Raw genomic sequence first — 13,889 nt, forward strand, 5'->3', positions numbered from 1 at the left:
CGTTGGCGGCAACAAGTAAGCTATGTTCCCGCTAACCTGTTTTATGGGGGCGGGGCGGCCCAGGGCGGCGCGTAGGGCTCAAAATGGGCGCTTTGCCGGTACGCGACCCACGGCGACCCCTTCCAAACCGTACGTACCGTGGCGTGAAGTGCCCGTTCTTTGGCGCGTTTCGGCCCGCCGCCGGGCGCGACCGAACTTAATGCACATGATGCGCAATGTCAAATGCCGGAATCCTATGCGGCGCAGGCTTGCGCGCAAGGCATGGACCTCGCCAGGCTTCAGCACTCGACATCAGCCGCACTTCGGGTATGGGCGTCAGCTGCACCCTACGGGACCTCGCCAACCTGCCTAAACCCTGTCCCATCGCACACCCCAGCCGCACAATACATCATCTACACGCAACAGAAGCGTATTACAGGCTGTCCCGTGTGAATGGGGGCTTTCGTTAGGGCAGACATCGCAAGTCACAAACGCAAGTCACGTCCGGCGTGTCTGTACCTGTATGTGTACTTGTGTGAAGGTGACAGGGTAGTTGCTAATTTGACGTATGTGTGTGCGATGCGAAGGGGTATGTACGCCATGTTTACAGGAATCGAAGGGGTTGCGGTACTGTTAGTCGGCTAGGTCGAGTTGCTTCTTTCTTCCCGCCTGCCGGGCATAACCCAAGGCATGAGCACGGTTGCCCGAGAGAGTTCGTGACCGTGACTTGGTGATTTGCTTGGCGTTACAGACCGGAAGTGCGTGTTCCCCAAGCCCCTCTGAAACCTGAGATGTGCCTTAAGACGCCTTGAGAAGACAACCTTGACCAAGGCCTGGTGCCGTATGTGGCACCACTGGCACCAAGTATCCCCTACGCCGCGGAATCGACGCAGCCTTGGACACAGCCAAACGTGCCAACCGTTTCCAACCCCGGGCCATGCAAGCCACGGTGCAACAAGTGCGATTCGTGTGCCCTCCGCCGCAGCCACGGCAGCATGTGGCAGGTCCTCCCAGCCAGCCAGCAGGCGTGCCGGTACAGTAATTCCGGCGTTCGACCAGCCGCGCGTTCCTGCCTTGCCGTTGCTGGTGTCTGGGAATCAGCTGCACCCTACGGGGCTTCACCAACGTGCCTTATTACTGTCCCATCGCACACCAATGGTAGGTGCATCTGGTGCACCACACAGTAACCCACAGCCGTGCCAGGCAAATCTGAATCAGTGTTCGCGCGCACTCACGGCACCCACCCAGCCGCAATTTAGATCTGACTGTCTGAGGCGGCGGCCTCAGACAGCGCCAGCTAACCTCGAGTAAACAGTCCCGTGCCACCTATCTATCAGAGATATGCGATTGCAACAATTGCTCTCACAAGTCCTTCGGCTCCTCGTACTCCTCCTCGTCGTTATCCGCCGCCGCAGCTTCAGCCGCGCCATTCCCGCCAGCCGCCGCCACAGCCGGGGCCTTGCTCTCCTGCGCCTGCCCGGCCTCCTGTCCCTCCAGTGCCTCCACCGCGAAGGCGCGCAGGAAGTCCACAGCCGTGGTGACGTGCATGGCCGCGCCCTTGTACAGCACCGACTCGTCCAGGGTGAACCTGTGCGTGTGGGTGAGCCGGGTGAGGTGGGAATGTGTGTTTTGGGTGCGGATGTGGCCGGCATGGGGGCTTTGCCCCTGCCACCGTTCATTCCACCGTTGTTTCCTCCCTTGCGCCCGTCTGAGACTGTCCATCGAGTAGGCTCAATAATGGCTTCCACGCTTCGCTGTCTCCCCACTGTCCACGGCCGCAAGCTGACCCCGCTGCCATTGAGCCCCTGGTGTAAAGCTATACATATGACCGCAGACCAACAACACCAAGCGACCCCACCCCGTCCCCGTATAACCGCGCACCCCTGCGCCTGCTGCTGTCTACTTCGCTGCACTCCTGTGTACCAATCTTTGCAACCCCTCACTCTGACCGCTCCCAAATTGCTACCGGTACTGGCTCACTTGGGGCTGTGCAGTGCGTGCACGGAGCCGGCGCTCTCGTTGCGGATGCCCAGAAACGATAGCGCGCAGGGGATCTGGAGCCGCAGGCGGGCGGGCGGGAAGACAGGCGCAAGACAGCAGGCACTCAGGAGGGAGGTGGTCAAAGCGTACGTACACGTACGTAAAGGAGTAAAGGCAGGCGGGCGGGCAAAGGCAAATAAATTAACGGCACGTCAGTTTCCGAGCGGAATGAAGTTAGTCGTTTGGGGCAGCAGCCCCAGCGCGCTTCAGGGAGAAGAGTTGCAGTACAAGAGACACGCCACGTCTCTCCATCACGCAGGGCCCCCGCACCACACGGCGCAGATGACCCGGGCCGGTTACCATTCTTCATCCATGCACGCACCTTGCGGCAGAAGAACGCAAAGTCTTCGCCCGTCATGAGCGGCTCGGCGATCTGGGCGGCCTCGGGGCCAAACAGCTTCGCGGCGGTCTGCAGTGGCAGCAGTAGGTCGGGAGGTGGTGGGACAGTGGGACTGGCGCCGAGCTGTCGCGGCGTTGTTGGTGGCGCTGGTGGTGGCGGTGGTGTGAAGGCGGCTGTGGTGGGGTGTCACACCGACACCACACAGCGCAGCGGTGTCGCACGGAGCGACGTGCTCCTACAGGTACGGTTTGGCGCGTCAACGGCTCACCTTGAGCGCAAACGCCGCCATGCTCTCGTCGTTGACGGTTGGCGGGTAGTACGGCTGCTCGTCCAACCGCCAGTCAACGGTCGCGTTGCAGCTGTACCCGGCGGCGATGGCGGGCGCCATCTCCTCGATGCGCCGCTTCATGAACATGAGGTGCTCGTGCGTCAGGCCGCTGATGGAGAAGTGTGGGTTGAGAACAAGTGTGAGAGTGTGCATAAACATACACTTGATTGTTCCGGCAAACGAGTTGCAATGCATGAGAAGCGCCGGCCGGAGGTGTGTGGGGCACGCTGAGGAAGGAGCGCGCATCTTGCAAAAGCACAGCGCGAGAGAAAGGCAGTTTTCGGACTCCACTTGCTGAACTCTCCCACGCACCCATCCCTCCGTCCGCCCGCCCTGCCCACCCAAGCCAACCTGCGCTTCTGCAGTGCAAACATACCACCGCGCTCCGCGCGCTGCATGCCTCGCCCCCTCACCGGATGGTGCCGCCGAACATGACCTCATCGGGGATGACGTTGTAGGCGTCACCCGCCCGCAGCATGGTGATGCTCAGCACACCCGAGCCCAGGGGCGAGGTCTCGCGGCTCACCACCGTCTGCGCGGCAGCAACAGCGGCAGCAATAGTAGCAGCGGAGGGAGGGGGTGCAGACGTGTTGGTGCGGCCTCGGAGTGCAGGCATATGGTGGTGGAAGTGAGATCACACAGAACCACACACGAGGCAACCATGGAAATTGTAGACACCCCCCCCCCCCCCCACACACACACACACATGCACACGCGGGTACTCACCTGTAGTGCCGACATGAGCCCTGCCGCTGCCACCACGGGGTCGACGTTCAGGTGCGGCATGGCCGCGTGACCGCCGCGGCCCTGCACCACAGCAACACCACCGCCAGAGCACAAAAAGGCGAGAATGCAGTTCGTGCGCGCGCGGCAAAGCGCATTGCATGGCAGACGGGCGTCGCAGCAGTGACGGCCGGCTCACCAGCCTGCTGATGACCGTGTACGTACGCCTACATCGCTACCGATGTTATCAACAGAAGCCCAGCAGGTCGTTAAAACGCAGGGCGCTGCGGGTGCGTTGCGCCTCACAGGCGACACCCACACACCCACACACCCACCCAGGCGACACCCACACACTCACACACCCACACACCCACCCAGGCGACACCCACACCCACACCCACACCCCCACACCCACACCCACACCCACACCCACACCCCCCCCCCACACACACACACACACCACCACATCCCACACACACACACACACACACACACACACACACACACACACACACACACGCACACCTGCACGACCACGCGGAAGGACAGCGCTCCGGCCATGATGGTGCCGGCGCGGCTGTGTACGGTGCCGGAGGGCAGGTGCGGCATCACGTGCATGCCGAAGATGGCGTCCGTGTCGTCCACCGCGCCTGTGTGGGGGTTGGGGTGGGGTGGGGTGGTGCCAAGTTAGGTCATGTTTCGGTAAGGAGTGTGGTGGGGCCGCAACGGGTGCGAGGAACGCCGCAGAGGATGATACCCCGTCGTTAAGGTCCTGCGTGTCCCGCCTTCTCCATGTGTGGCTCGTAACACACGTTTGGCAGTTGATGGTGGCAAGAACTGTGCACCTTCACGCAACCGCAAGCCAACGCCCGCCTGCCTTACCCTGCCCGCTCGGCACACCACAAACAGGCCCACCGGCCAATCGGCGCATCCCCACCCGCGCCCCTGACCCTGGATTGGACCTGGCCACGAGCCTCCTCCTCCACAACAGGCTAGTGCCATGCCCAGGAGCAGTACCCAGCAGTAGTGCCCAGCAGCAGCACCCAGCAGCAGTACTCAGCAGCAGCAGCAGCAGCAGCAGCACCCACCCTCCTGGATCATGACGTCGCCGCCGGCGCCGCCCTCCTCAGCTGGCTGGAACACGATGTTCACCTGAGGTGCCAGAGCACGAGGAAGCATTTTTGAGAGGAAGAGGTTATAACCATATTGCAAGCATGATTGCAACTGGTGGAGCTGCCCGCATGCGTTCGCGCCGCGTTGCCCCCAGCACTGGGCTAAGGCCAACCCCCTGCTCCGCACCCGGCCTAGCGCCCCCGACAACTTACATCACCCACTTGCCCTACCCTGCGCACGGAACCCACACAAGCTCAAGCTCTCAAGACTCAAGCCTGGGAAGACCACCCCCTGGTTTTCCTTGGGTTCCGGAATGACCCCAACCCTGGGTACCATACTTAGATTGGAGTCAACTCTCCATCCCACCCGGACTACACTCCGCCCGCATCCCGCCCGTACAGCCGCACACACGCACCGTGCCGGGCGGCAGCTCCCCCGCGTCCTTGGCCGCCTTGAGCAGCTTGGCCGCCCCCAGCGCCATTGTCATGTGCGCGTCGTGGCCGCACGCATGCATCCAGCCCTCGTTCTCGCTCTGGAAGCCGCCGGCGCCGCCCGAGCCGCCCGCTGGCTCGTGGATGGGCAACCCGTCCATGTCCGTGCGCAGGCCCACCTGCCGGGCACAAGGGTGGAGGGATGGGTGGGTCGCGGCATGGGCGCGAGGCGTGTGGTGCGGGTGCAGCAGCTGGGCAGTCAGGACTGTGGCGCTGTGGCGCCACCTCCCCCTGTTCCCGCTATCCTCTCGCAGCCCCGGCCCCCGGACGCACCACGGGCTTGCCCTCTCCAATGAAGGCCACAATGCCAGTCTTGCCGTACGGGAACCTGCCGGGGTGCGGTGTTGGGGTTTGGGCGGTGCTGGGAGTGGCGGTGGGCGTGCTGCCATGGTGGGAAGGCACACGCGCGCGTAGTGGTTGGCTTAAACCCTTCCCGCCACCCATGGGCTTGCGCCATGCGCTGACCTCCTTTGAACATCCCCCGCTTACTTGTAAGGGATGTTGTGCGCCTCCAGAACGCGCCGGATGGCGCTGTGCGTCTTAAACTCCTGGAAGCCCGGCTCGGGCAGCTTGTGGAGCGTGCGGCGGGTCTCCACCAGCCAGTTCTGAATCGCCTGGGCGCGCGACAGCAGCAGCGAAGGCGTGAGAGTCTCCTTCGTCGGAACCGCTGTCACCGCCGCGAGGGCGGCGAGCAGCGCGAGCGCTGCCAAGGTCGATTTGGTGACCATCAAAAGAAGTGTCGATTCTGTTCGACTGCCGATGTGCCTAGCAATTCACCGTGCACGACAAAATCCTAATGTCAGATGCATATCCTTCATAAGAATGAACACCAGGGTTTTGGGTGCAGGCGCGGCGGGCCATTGTGGGATGAGCGGCGAACGAGCCACTTGGACCCGGACCGCTTAACTAACGCAATAGCTGTACTGGATGCAGTAGCAGACGCTTGTTACTGGACAATACATATAATACCCAGCGCCAGGCCCCCGCTATTTCGCGACTAGTGCTACTGCCCTTAATTTCTGCACAGACCTAACCCGGCACAAGCGTTAAGTTGGCTTTACAATTTGACAGTCCCACCCAAGCTCCTGCGACCCTTCGTTAACCCCAGGCCCAGGCACCTTCCTTCCTGAACCAGAGCAAATGAAGCTTGTAGGCGTGGGCCTGCTTACCTACAAGGGCGATGCCACGCCGCCAGCTTTTATTGGAATGGCGGTGGACGTGTCAAACTTCGGGTACTTCCAGCGCGGAGCTGTCCGCGAGGGCATCATGTTCATCGCGCGAACTATCACGCAGCGCACGGCGCCGGGCATGCGACAAACCGTGAAGAACGAGGAGTACCTGTGTCACGTGCACGTGAAGGACAACGGCGTTGCCGGCATCGTAGTGGCGGACGGGGAGTACCCCACCACAGCGGCCTTCTCGGTCATCGGCAAGGTGCTGGACGATTTCATGCAGCAGCATGCGAACGACGACAGCTGGCGGACACTGGAGGCGGATAGCACGCTGGCGAACCCGCTGCTGGAGGCCGCGCTGACCAAGTACCAGGTAGGTGGGAGGTGGGCGGAGATGGGGAGGGCGGGAGCGGAAGGGCGTGCTTAGTGCAAGTTTCGAGTCTTTGGGGCTGGGTGGCTCGGGTGCCGGCATATTGCATGGGCGCTTGCGTAAAAGTTGTCGAGGCTCAGGAATGCTGGGGTCCGCACGGGGTAGTCACGAGTAGCATCAGGTTGGTAGCGTGGAGGGCGCGAGTGCGTATCCGGGTTGTGGCGCGACGCGAAAGTGGCTGTGTTGCTGGGCCGAGCCTTACGCCTTACGGGTTAGGCAGGCGTCACAGGGTCTGGAGCTCTGATGATATGGGCTGGCAGCAGCAGCCATGAGCCCCTGCAGGCGCGCTTGCGCCGACCCGGCCTTCGCGCCGCTCCCTACCCAACCCACAGAATGTACCGATACCTTGCCGTGCACCTCCTCCCTTGCACGGCCCCGATGTTGCATGCCCTTCTCAACCCTTCCCAACTTCTCCCAACCTGCCTCCCACAGGACCACACGCAAGCGGACAAGATCGCCAAGATCCAAAAGGACCTGGACGAGACCAAGATCATCCTGCACCAGACCATTGACAGCGTGCTCAAACGCGGCGAGAAGCTGGATGCGCTGGTGGACAAGTCCAACGACCTCAGCCTGGCTAGCCAGATGTTCTACAAGCGGGCGCGACAGACCAACAGCTGCTGCCGCTTCATGTGAGCGGAGTGGCAGCTGCGGAGGCTGCTGGCAAGGGGGAGGCGCGGAGCGGGGGTCGAGGCGAGCGACCTTGTGGGAATAGCGGAGCGGCTCGGCGGCATACCGTATGGGGGCCCGGCAGAGGACTTGACGTGGCGGCCAGGACCGGGAGCGTTGAGGAGTGGGCAGGCAGGCGAGCCCGTGGATGCATGCCGCAGCCGCGGTGAACGGGTGGGGACGCATGGGGCTGCTAGCTGTGCAAGGGCAACGGCTGGCGACTCGGAACAGAGGAATGACATGGCGGGTCCGTGGCGGGCCATTGGAGGTTCTTGCTGGTGCTGTACTGCGTGGCGTGGTCGGTTGTGCTGTTGGGGGCTCGTAGCTTATTGATTGGCGGCTGGGCTGTCGTTGCGGGCGCTGGGCTGACCGTTGGTGCCACGACAAAGCAAGGGGGCTGTGGTGAAGTGGTTTGCATCGCCGCCGAGTGGAGGCATCGCCGCCGAGTGGAGTGAGTTGATAATGGCCGTGGCTTACATGCGTGTTTGAAAGCTCACGACGAGGCCGTTGTATGTGCCGGCAATCTGTTCAAAACAAATGAGATGAAAGAGCACTTCATAATGAAACACGTGCACGAGTTCATTGCACGACACGGTTGGCCAGATGTAGAACGACCGATAGCATACCGGCAGCATGTGCACGTTGTGCAGCCAGCGCTTGTCGCAGAGCGGCACCGGTTGGAGATGCGGCTTCCGTGTCACGCTAGAAGTGTGACCGGGATGCGTATGGGATGCATCGGGTGTGTGCGTGGAAAGTTGGGGCGCGTGGCTCAGCCGAGCAATGGAACCACACAGTGCAAATCTGCAAAAGCTGTCTAGTCTACGGCCATTGGCATTTGCCCACGCCGAAAAAATGGAACACGTATACCGCTACATCAGGATTGAGTTCATTTGGTTTGGGAAGAATTGGTACAACGTAGAACATACATACTGGCTTGAGCACCAGCAGCCTCAACCGCTTGCAACCGCTCGCACAGCAACGTCATGCGCGACCACACCATGCATTATGCCGCCGCGAGCGATCGGTGCACATCTACCAGCAGCGCCATGAGGTCAGTTGTGGGCATGGCCGGCGGGGGGTCCAGGGGTGACCCAGCGCCAGCAGCCGCGCCGCCGGGGCCTTGCCCCTTGGCCGTGGCGGCCGCTGCCCGAGCCTGCTCCGCCAGCGCCTCCCGCCGCTGCTGCTGCGCGCGCCTCGCCTCCATGAGGGCTGCATGCGGGCCCACGGGCGCCAGCACCGATACCGCGCCGGTGCCCACCCGCGCCGCCGTCGGGTCCACATCGAGCTGTTGCTGGCGCGCCGCCTGCACGCGGGATAAGAGTGTTGGAGCGTGCCAGTCAGTCATCGCGAACATTCTCTTGTACTGCACAACTATACTTCACAATCACCAAGCATGAACTATACTTCACAATCACCAAGCATGGTTGCGCGACTGGCCAATCGAATATGGCATGCTTCCTACCGCACGGGCAGTTCCATGCTAACCCGCGCCGAGTCGCCTGGCGTTCCAACTCAGGGCCCAAACAAATCCCCGCTACTCAATCCCTACCTCCTCCACACCCATCGTCACCCGCAGCCTACCTGCTCCATGTGGTGGTGCAACACCAGCTGCTGCTGCAGCGCCGGCGCCAAGGGCCCCGCGCCGCCCCGCAGCCGCTTGAAGGCCAGCGTGTTGGCGAGATGGCTGCGCGTCTGCGGGTCCACGTAGCGCGCCGGCAGGCCAGTCACGAAGCAGATGGGCGGGTGGGGCGGCGGCGGCGCACGGCTAGGCTGCATCCAGCGCGGCGGCACGATGGCGTTCACAAGCTCCAGCGTCGTCTGTGTGGAGGTGCAGGAGGGAGGGAGGGAAGAAGGGGTGAGACTCAGACGAAAGGGAAAAAGTTTGATCCTCACAGAGGTGAATCTCAGGTCCTGTGCTTCTTCTTGGTCTCGAATAATGTAGATGTAACAAACTGAGTGCATCCAAACCAACACGCTTGGCGGGTACGCTAATGAGACTCAGACGAAAGGGAAAAAGTTTGATCCTCACAGAGGTGAATCTCAGGTCCTGTGCTTCTTCTTGGTCTCGGATAATGTGCCCTGGGAAGCGGAGATCCCGAACCCCGACACGCTTTGTGGGTAACGCTAATGAGACTCAGACGAAAGGGAAAAAAGTTTGATCCTCACAGAGGTGAATCTCAGGTCCTGTGCTTCTTCTTTGTCTCATGCGTGTCTCACGAACGTTTCACGCCATCGTGGGTGTGCTCGTGCGTGATACGTGCAGTGCCAGGAAGGCGAGCAGAGTGGCGTCACAAAAACCCAAACTTGTCATCAACGGGCCGAAGCCGCTCGGGATCTACTATCAAGCTGTTTGGAAAATGTCATCATCCGCCAGTGTGATCTGCCCACCGCGCAGGCACCAACCATAAGTGCAACGCGACATGCCACGATGCATGTTGGTGTGGTTCGCATGCCTGAGAGCGTGAGCATGCTTGTGTACGCTTGCAAATGATCGTGCGAAGGCATGCATGACTTCATTGGCTGGCCTCGGCTCAGACGAAAGGGAAAAAAGTTTGATCCTCAGCGAACGAGTCTCAGGATCCTGTGCTTCTTCATCGCCGGAGACACAGCCAGTGCTAGCGCTGCCCTCTGGCCCGTCAGTGGTGCGACGGCATGCATCCCTTCCCCTTGCATGCGTGGTCATGTCGTGTCCTTCCAGCGATCCTCCCGCTCCCCGACCACCCACACCCGCTGCCTCTGTCCCCTGCCCTCGGATCCCTCCGCCCCTGCCCGACATCGACTCACGTGCTCCTCGCCGTCCGCGCCCTTGCGCGACCGCCACTTGACGCTGGGCCCACTGTTCTTCTTCTTGACCACCTGCGCCTTGCGCTTGGTCTCCTCCTCGCGGGCTAAGAGCATCTTCAGCGACCTGGGGGTTGGGCCAAAAGAGGAGTTGTAGGGAATGCATGAGGATTAATTAAAAACGCGATGGCAGGAAGAAGAGAAACAGACCAGACAACAAGGCGCGAGTCATGAGGGGTGGATGGATGCGGTCCAGCGGCGCAAGTGCAGGGCCACGCGCGACGGTCTAGCTAGCCCAGGTGCGGGCTGGGTGCTCTCCGGCTCTCGAGATCCACCGGCCTCACCGAGTGTTCTCAATCTCGTTCAGCGCCGCCTCTGCCAGCAGCTCCTGCTGAGTGAGCGGCCGCCAGTCCGAGTTGTTCTTGGCGCGCGGCTTTCGAGCGGGCTGCGGGATTGCACAGGATGAGAGGGAAGGGTGGGGTGTGTCAGAGCGCCTGTGCCGCAAGAAGCACGGGAAATGGGCAGTTGCGCAAACAGAGCCGGCGGAGCCGGCGGTCGAGCCTCTTCCCCCCCTGGCTTGTTGCTGGGAAGCTGAAAGCTTGTGAAGCCGCGCCCCGCCTAACCGACCCCGGCACACCGGGCCCTACCTCCCACTCACCTTGGCTTTGTACTGCCGCTCGATCTCCGCCTCAGCCACCTTGGCCACGGTGGACCGGCGCAGTGTAGGTGCGATGTAGATGATCGGCTCCCGCGGGATCTTAGGCTTCTTGGCTGGCCGCGTGTTGCCATCCTCGCCCTCGTCGTCCTCGTCACCTGCCTCCTCGTCCTCCTCGTCACCCTCGCTCTCCTCCTTCTTGACCTTGGGCTTCGGCTTTGCCTTGGGCTTTGGGGGTCGACCCGGCGGCTTCATCATTTTCTTCCTGCGCAACGGGCCAAGGGCAGGGCACGAGGGCAGGGATATCGCGATCAGGCGGTGGGTCGGGGGCAGCGCAGCAGGCACGGAAACAACGAGTCAGCGCAGGGGTGCCGCTGTCCTTTGCGCCCCACTCACCGCGGTTCGTCATCCCGAACCTCCACCTCATCATCGTTTTCTGCCTCCTGCAAATTTGAGCAAGGGGCGCAGCCATTAGGTCGAACGATCCCGGCTGCGCGTCCTTCTGTGCATGCACAAGGTCTTGGTATATTCAAATGCTCACCTCTTCCTCGTCGAAGTCAGAATCGATAATGTCCTCAGGCTCGGACTCGGTCTTGTAATCGTCATCGACTGCCTCTTCCTTGAAGAATTCCTGGTTCCAGAAATCGTTATCGGCAGCGTCCTCCTCCTCGTCTAACTGCGCGGCCATGCGCCGGCCGCGCGTTGTCCGCTGCGGGAGGTCTCGCCCCATTTTCGCCCGGCGCTTGGTCTAAAGGCGGCCTGGAGCCCTTAATTTCTGTTGTTTTCCCAGACTCGTCGGCTTATAACGATACACGAATATAAAAGAAGGTGACCAGGGCAAGCCAGGTGCACGACACGTACCCCATCTCGGAGCTCCCATCCCAGGTTATCCGAAGTCATTGATATCCATGGTTGTCGGCGCCTGACGCTCCTGAATAGTACGTCTCATACAGGCCTCCGTAGATTTGTGGGTCTCTCCGGTGAAGGCGCGCCAAAGTATGGAAGAGGACGTGGGGAACAGGCGTACTCCCCAGGAGGAGAAATGAAAGCTAGTGTGGGAATTTTGGGGATTGGCTGTTTTAGCGTGGTTGGGACTACCCGTTTCCAAGCACTGTTGCAGTTCCCTAGCGGGCCGGCCCAGCACTGCTGGATGCCTGGGCGGGACAACCGGATGGCTCGGCGGGGACTGTTGGATGGCCCGGTCGGGTCGCCCCCAGGTAGGCAGGTTATGTGGCTGGGCTATGCTGGATGCCCGCGCCGGCTGGATGCGTCTCCGACCCCGATGCCCTGGATGGCTCGCCCAGACATCCCTCCCACCCTCCTACTCCCCTCGGCGTGCCTGGCGCGCCGCAGGAGCCTCGCTACCTGCCTTGCATCAGGGCGGGCTGTGGCTTGGCTTCTACTTGTGGCGCAGTGCTCGAGACCAATGTACGGTTGCGAAGGTCGGCAGGTAATCAGGGGTAGGGCGGCTCCGACCATAGCCGATCAGCTTTTAATGCACGTCGTGCTCACCACCTTGTAACCACACACAACAACAGCTACTGTACCGCTGCTCCCCTGGCTGCCGCGCACCTCTAGCACGGAGGAGTCGGCATAGCGCAGCTGGCACCGTCCGCCCACAATTACAATCGTCCACATGCTTCACAGCGGTTCAGAGTCCTGAGGCGGTGACAATGACAAGCCATCTTTTGCGTGTTACGGTACATTTCTCCCGCACTGGCTCCTACAAACCACACGGCGCAGTAACTGCCCGGCCGATCACGTCAACCATCGAGGCTCAAATTCAAACCACATACAATTCACAACAAATTGTTATCACGCATTTCTTAAAGGCAGCTACACCAGCAGCCGTAGCATCAGGCCCGGCGGCGGCGTGAGCGGCTGGTTGTCGCCGCCGCGTATCGCCACAAAGGCGCCCGACCCGTCGCCGCCGCCGCCACCCTCCGTCACCACCGGCCAAAGCGCACAGCGCCACGAGGGGTGCTCCGGGCTCGCGCCGCTCCAAATCGGCGACCGCGCGCCCGAGAACGACACCGGCGCCACACAGTCTGCCCGCACGCACGCCACCAGCCCTGGCGGCGGCTCCTCGATCGCCGGCCAAGCCACGCACCCAGCCACCGCGTACCCGGGCGGCGGCACAGGCCGCCAGATGGTGAGTGCCGGCGGCCCGCTGGACCGGAACACGAGCAGGTAGCCTAGCGGTGCTGCCAGCAGCGGCAGGGCCGGGGCAGTTGCTGCGGAGTCCGGTGCCAGCGCCGCCAGTGGGAAGCTGCCGGGGGCGGGGGCGGGGCGCACCGGTGGCGGCGCAGCGCTGCGCTTGTAGACGCGCGCGGGCCGCCCCGGCGGGTCCCGGCCTGGCATGTCATGAGTGGCATCATGGGAGCGAGCAGGGTGCAAGCGCGTTTAGGGTATACCGTATGCATGTGTAGGGAGTAGAAGACCAGAACGCGGTCGAAGAGCGCGGGCCCCCGCCCCGCACACGGTAAGCTTGTTGTTTCCCCTGAACACATGCACGCACCTGCCACTGCGACGTCGCTGACGGCTGCATAGCCGGCCGGCGCCACCGCACGCCAGATTGAAAAGCCGTCGGCACCGGGCGCACCGCCGGAAGCCCCGCCGCCGCTGCCGCTGCTGCCCCCCGCCTCGCCGCCCGCCCACACCAGCCGCCAGTCCGCACAAAGGACTGCGTCAGGCAGCGTCTGGCCCGCCGCGGCGGCGGCGGCAAGCGCGGCGCGGCCGCGCGCCTCGTCACCGGTGGCTGCGAGCAGCTCCTCACGCCGCCGGCTGGGCGTCTGCTGCTGCTGCTGCTGCTGCTGCTGCTGCTGTTGTGGCTGCTGGGAGGGTGTGTTGCGGCGCACGAGGGGCGCCCAGGCGCGATGGTAGACCTCCAGCAGGCGCGTGAGCACCTCGGGCGCGGGGCAAGCCATGGCCCTGTGTGTAGGCAGCACGGAGGGGGGCCCAGCACAGGCGGGTTTCGGGGCGGGGCAGTGTCACAGCTGCAACCTGGTCGTTGCAGCGAGCTCACACGAAAAGCTGCATTTGCGTCACTTGCTGCTGTAACTTTTTTCATCACCGCACACGAAAAGCATGCAAGAGCCATGCAAATGGAGCATAGCTCAGGGAGTATGGCAAGCGAACGCCGGCTGTTCGATCCACCAAACTAGAAGC

At 62.4% G+C, this 13,889-nt stretch overlaps 4 protein-coding genes across 4 annotated transcripts in view; 1 reads left to right on the forward strand and 3 right to left on the reverse strand.

Annotated features, from left to right (window-relative positions):
- Nucleotides 1–712: 712 nt before the first annotated feature.
- Nucleotides 713–5,813, reverse strand: CHLRE_17g728100v5 (uncharacterized protein). Its single transcript, XM_001697218.2, has 11 exons — nt 5,504–5,813; nt 5,288–5,342; nt 4,939–5,133; nt 4,499–4,562; nt 3,936–4,060; nt 3,414–3,494; nt 3,101–3,219; nt 2,628–2,796; nt 2,342–2,428; nt 1,960–2,033; nt 713–1,567 (listed from the first exon to the last, which is right to left on the reverse strand). Exons 1-11 carry the CDS (start codon nt 5,740–5,742, stop codon nt 1,342–1,344), a joined length of 1,434 nt encoding a protein of 477 aa, XP_001697270.2. The 5' UTR covers nt 5,743–5,813; the 3' UTR covers nt 713–1,341.
- Nucleotides 5,814–5,943: 130 nt separating this feature from the next.
- On the forward strand, nt 5,944–8,155 carry CHLRE_17g728150v5 (uncharacterized protein). The gene is made up of 2 exons (XM_001697123.2): nt 5,944–6,559; nt 7,049–8,155. The coding sequence occupies exons 1-2, from the start codon at nt 6,155–6,157 to the stop codon at nt 7,250–7,252; spliced, it is 609 nt and encodes a 202-aa protein (XP_001697175.1). The 5' UTR covers nt 5,944–6,154; the 3' UTR covers nt 7,253–8,155.
- Nucleotides 8,156–8,157: 2 nt separating this feature from the next.
- Nucleotides 8,158–11,533, reverse strand: CHLRE_17g728200v5 (uncharacterized protein). Its single transcript, XM_001697219.2, has 7 exons — nt 11,263–11,533; nt 11,118–11,164; nt 10,725–10,986; nt 10,411–10,511; nt 10,070–10,193; nt 8,867–9,103; nt 8,158–8,588 (listed from the first exon to the last, which is right to left on the reverse strand). The coding sequence occupies exons 1-7, from the start codon at nt 11,449–11,451 to the stop codon at nt 8,289–8,291; spliced, it is 1,260 nt and encodes a 419-aa protein (XP_001697271.2). The 5' UTR covers nt 11,452–11,533; the 3' UTR covers nt 8,158–8,288.
- A 469-nt stretch (nt 11,534–12,002) lies between these two features.
- CHLRE_17g728250v5 (uncharacterized protein) overlaps nt 12,003–13,889 on the reverse strand; it is a 34,956-nt gene continuing 33,069 nt past the window's right edge. Inside the window, exons 59-60 of the mRNA XM_043072379.1 lie at nt 13,240–13,652; nt 12,003–13,075 (exon numbers count right to left, since the gene is read on the reverse strand). Of these exons, the coding sequence (XP_042914838.1) occupies nt 12,558–13,075; nt 13,240–13,652 (931 nt within the window). The 3' untranslated portion in view covers nt 12,003–12,557. The remainder of the gene's footprint in view (nt 13,076–13,239; nt 13,653–13,889) is intronic.

Source organism: Chlamydomonas reinhardtii, chromosome 17, assembly GCF_000002595.2.
Source record: "Chlamydomonas reinhardtii strain CC-503 cw92 mt+ chromosome 17, whole genome shotgun sequence".
Taxonomy (NCBI): domain Eukaryota; kingdom Viridiplantae; phylum Chlorophyta; class Chlorophyceae; order Chlamydomonadales; family Chlamydomonadaceae; genus Chlamydomonas; species Chlamydomonas reinhardtii.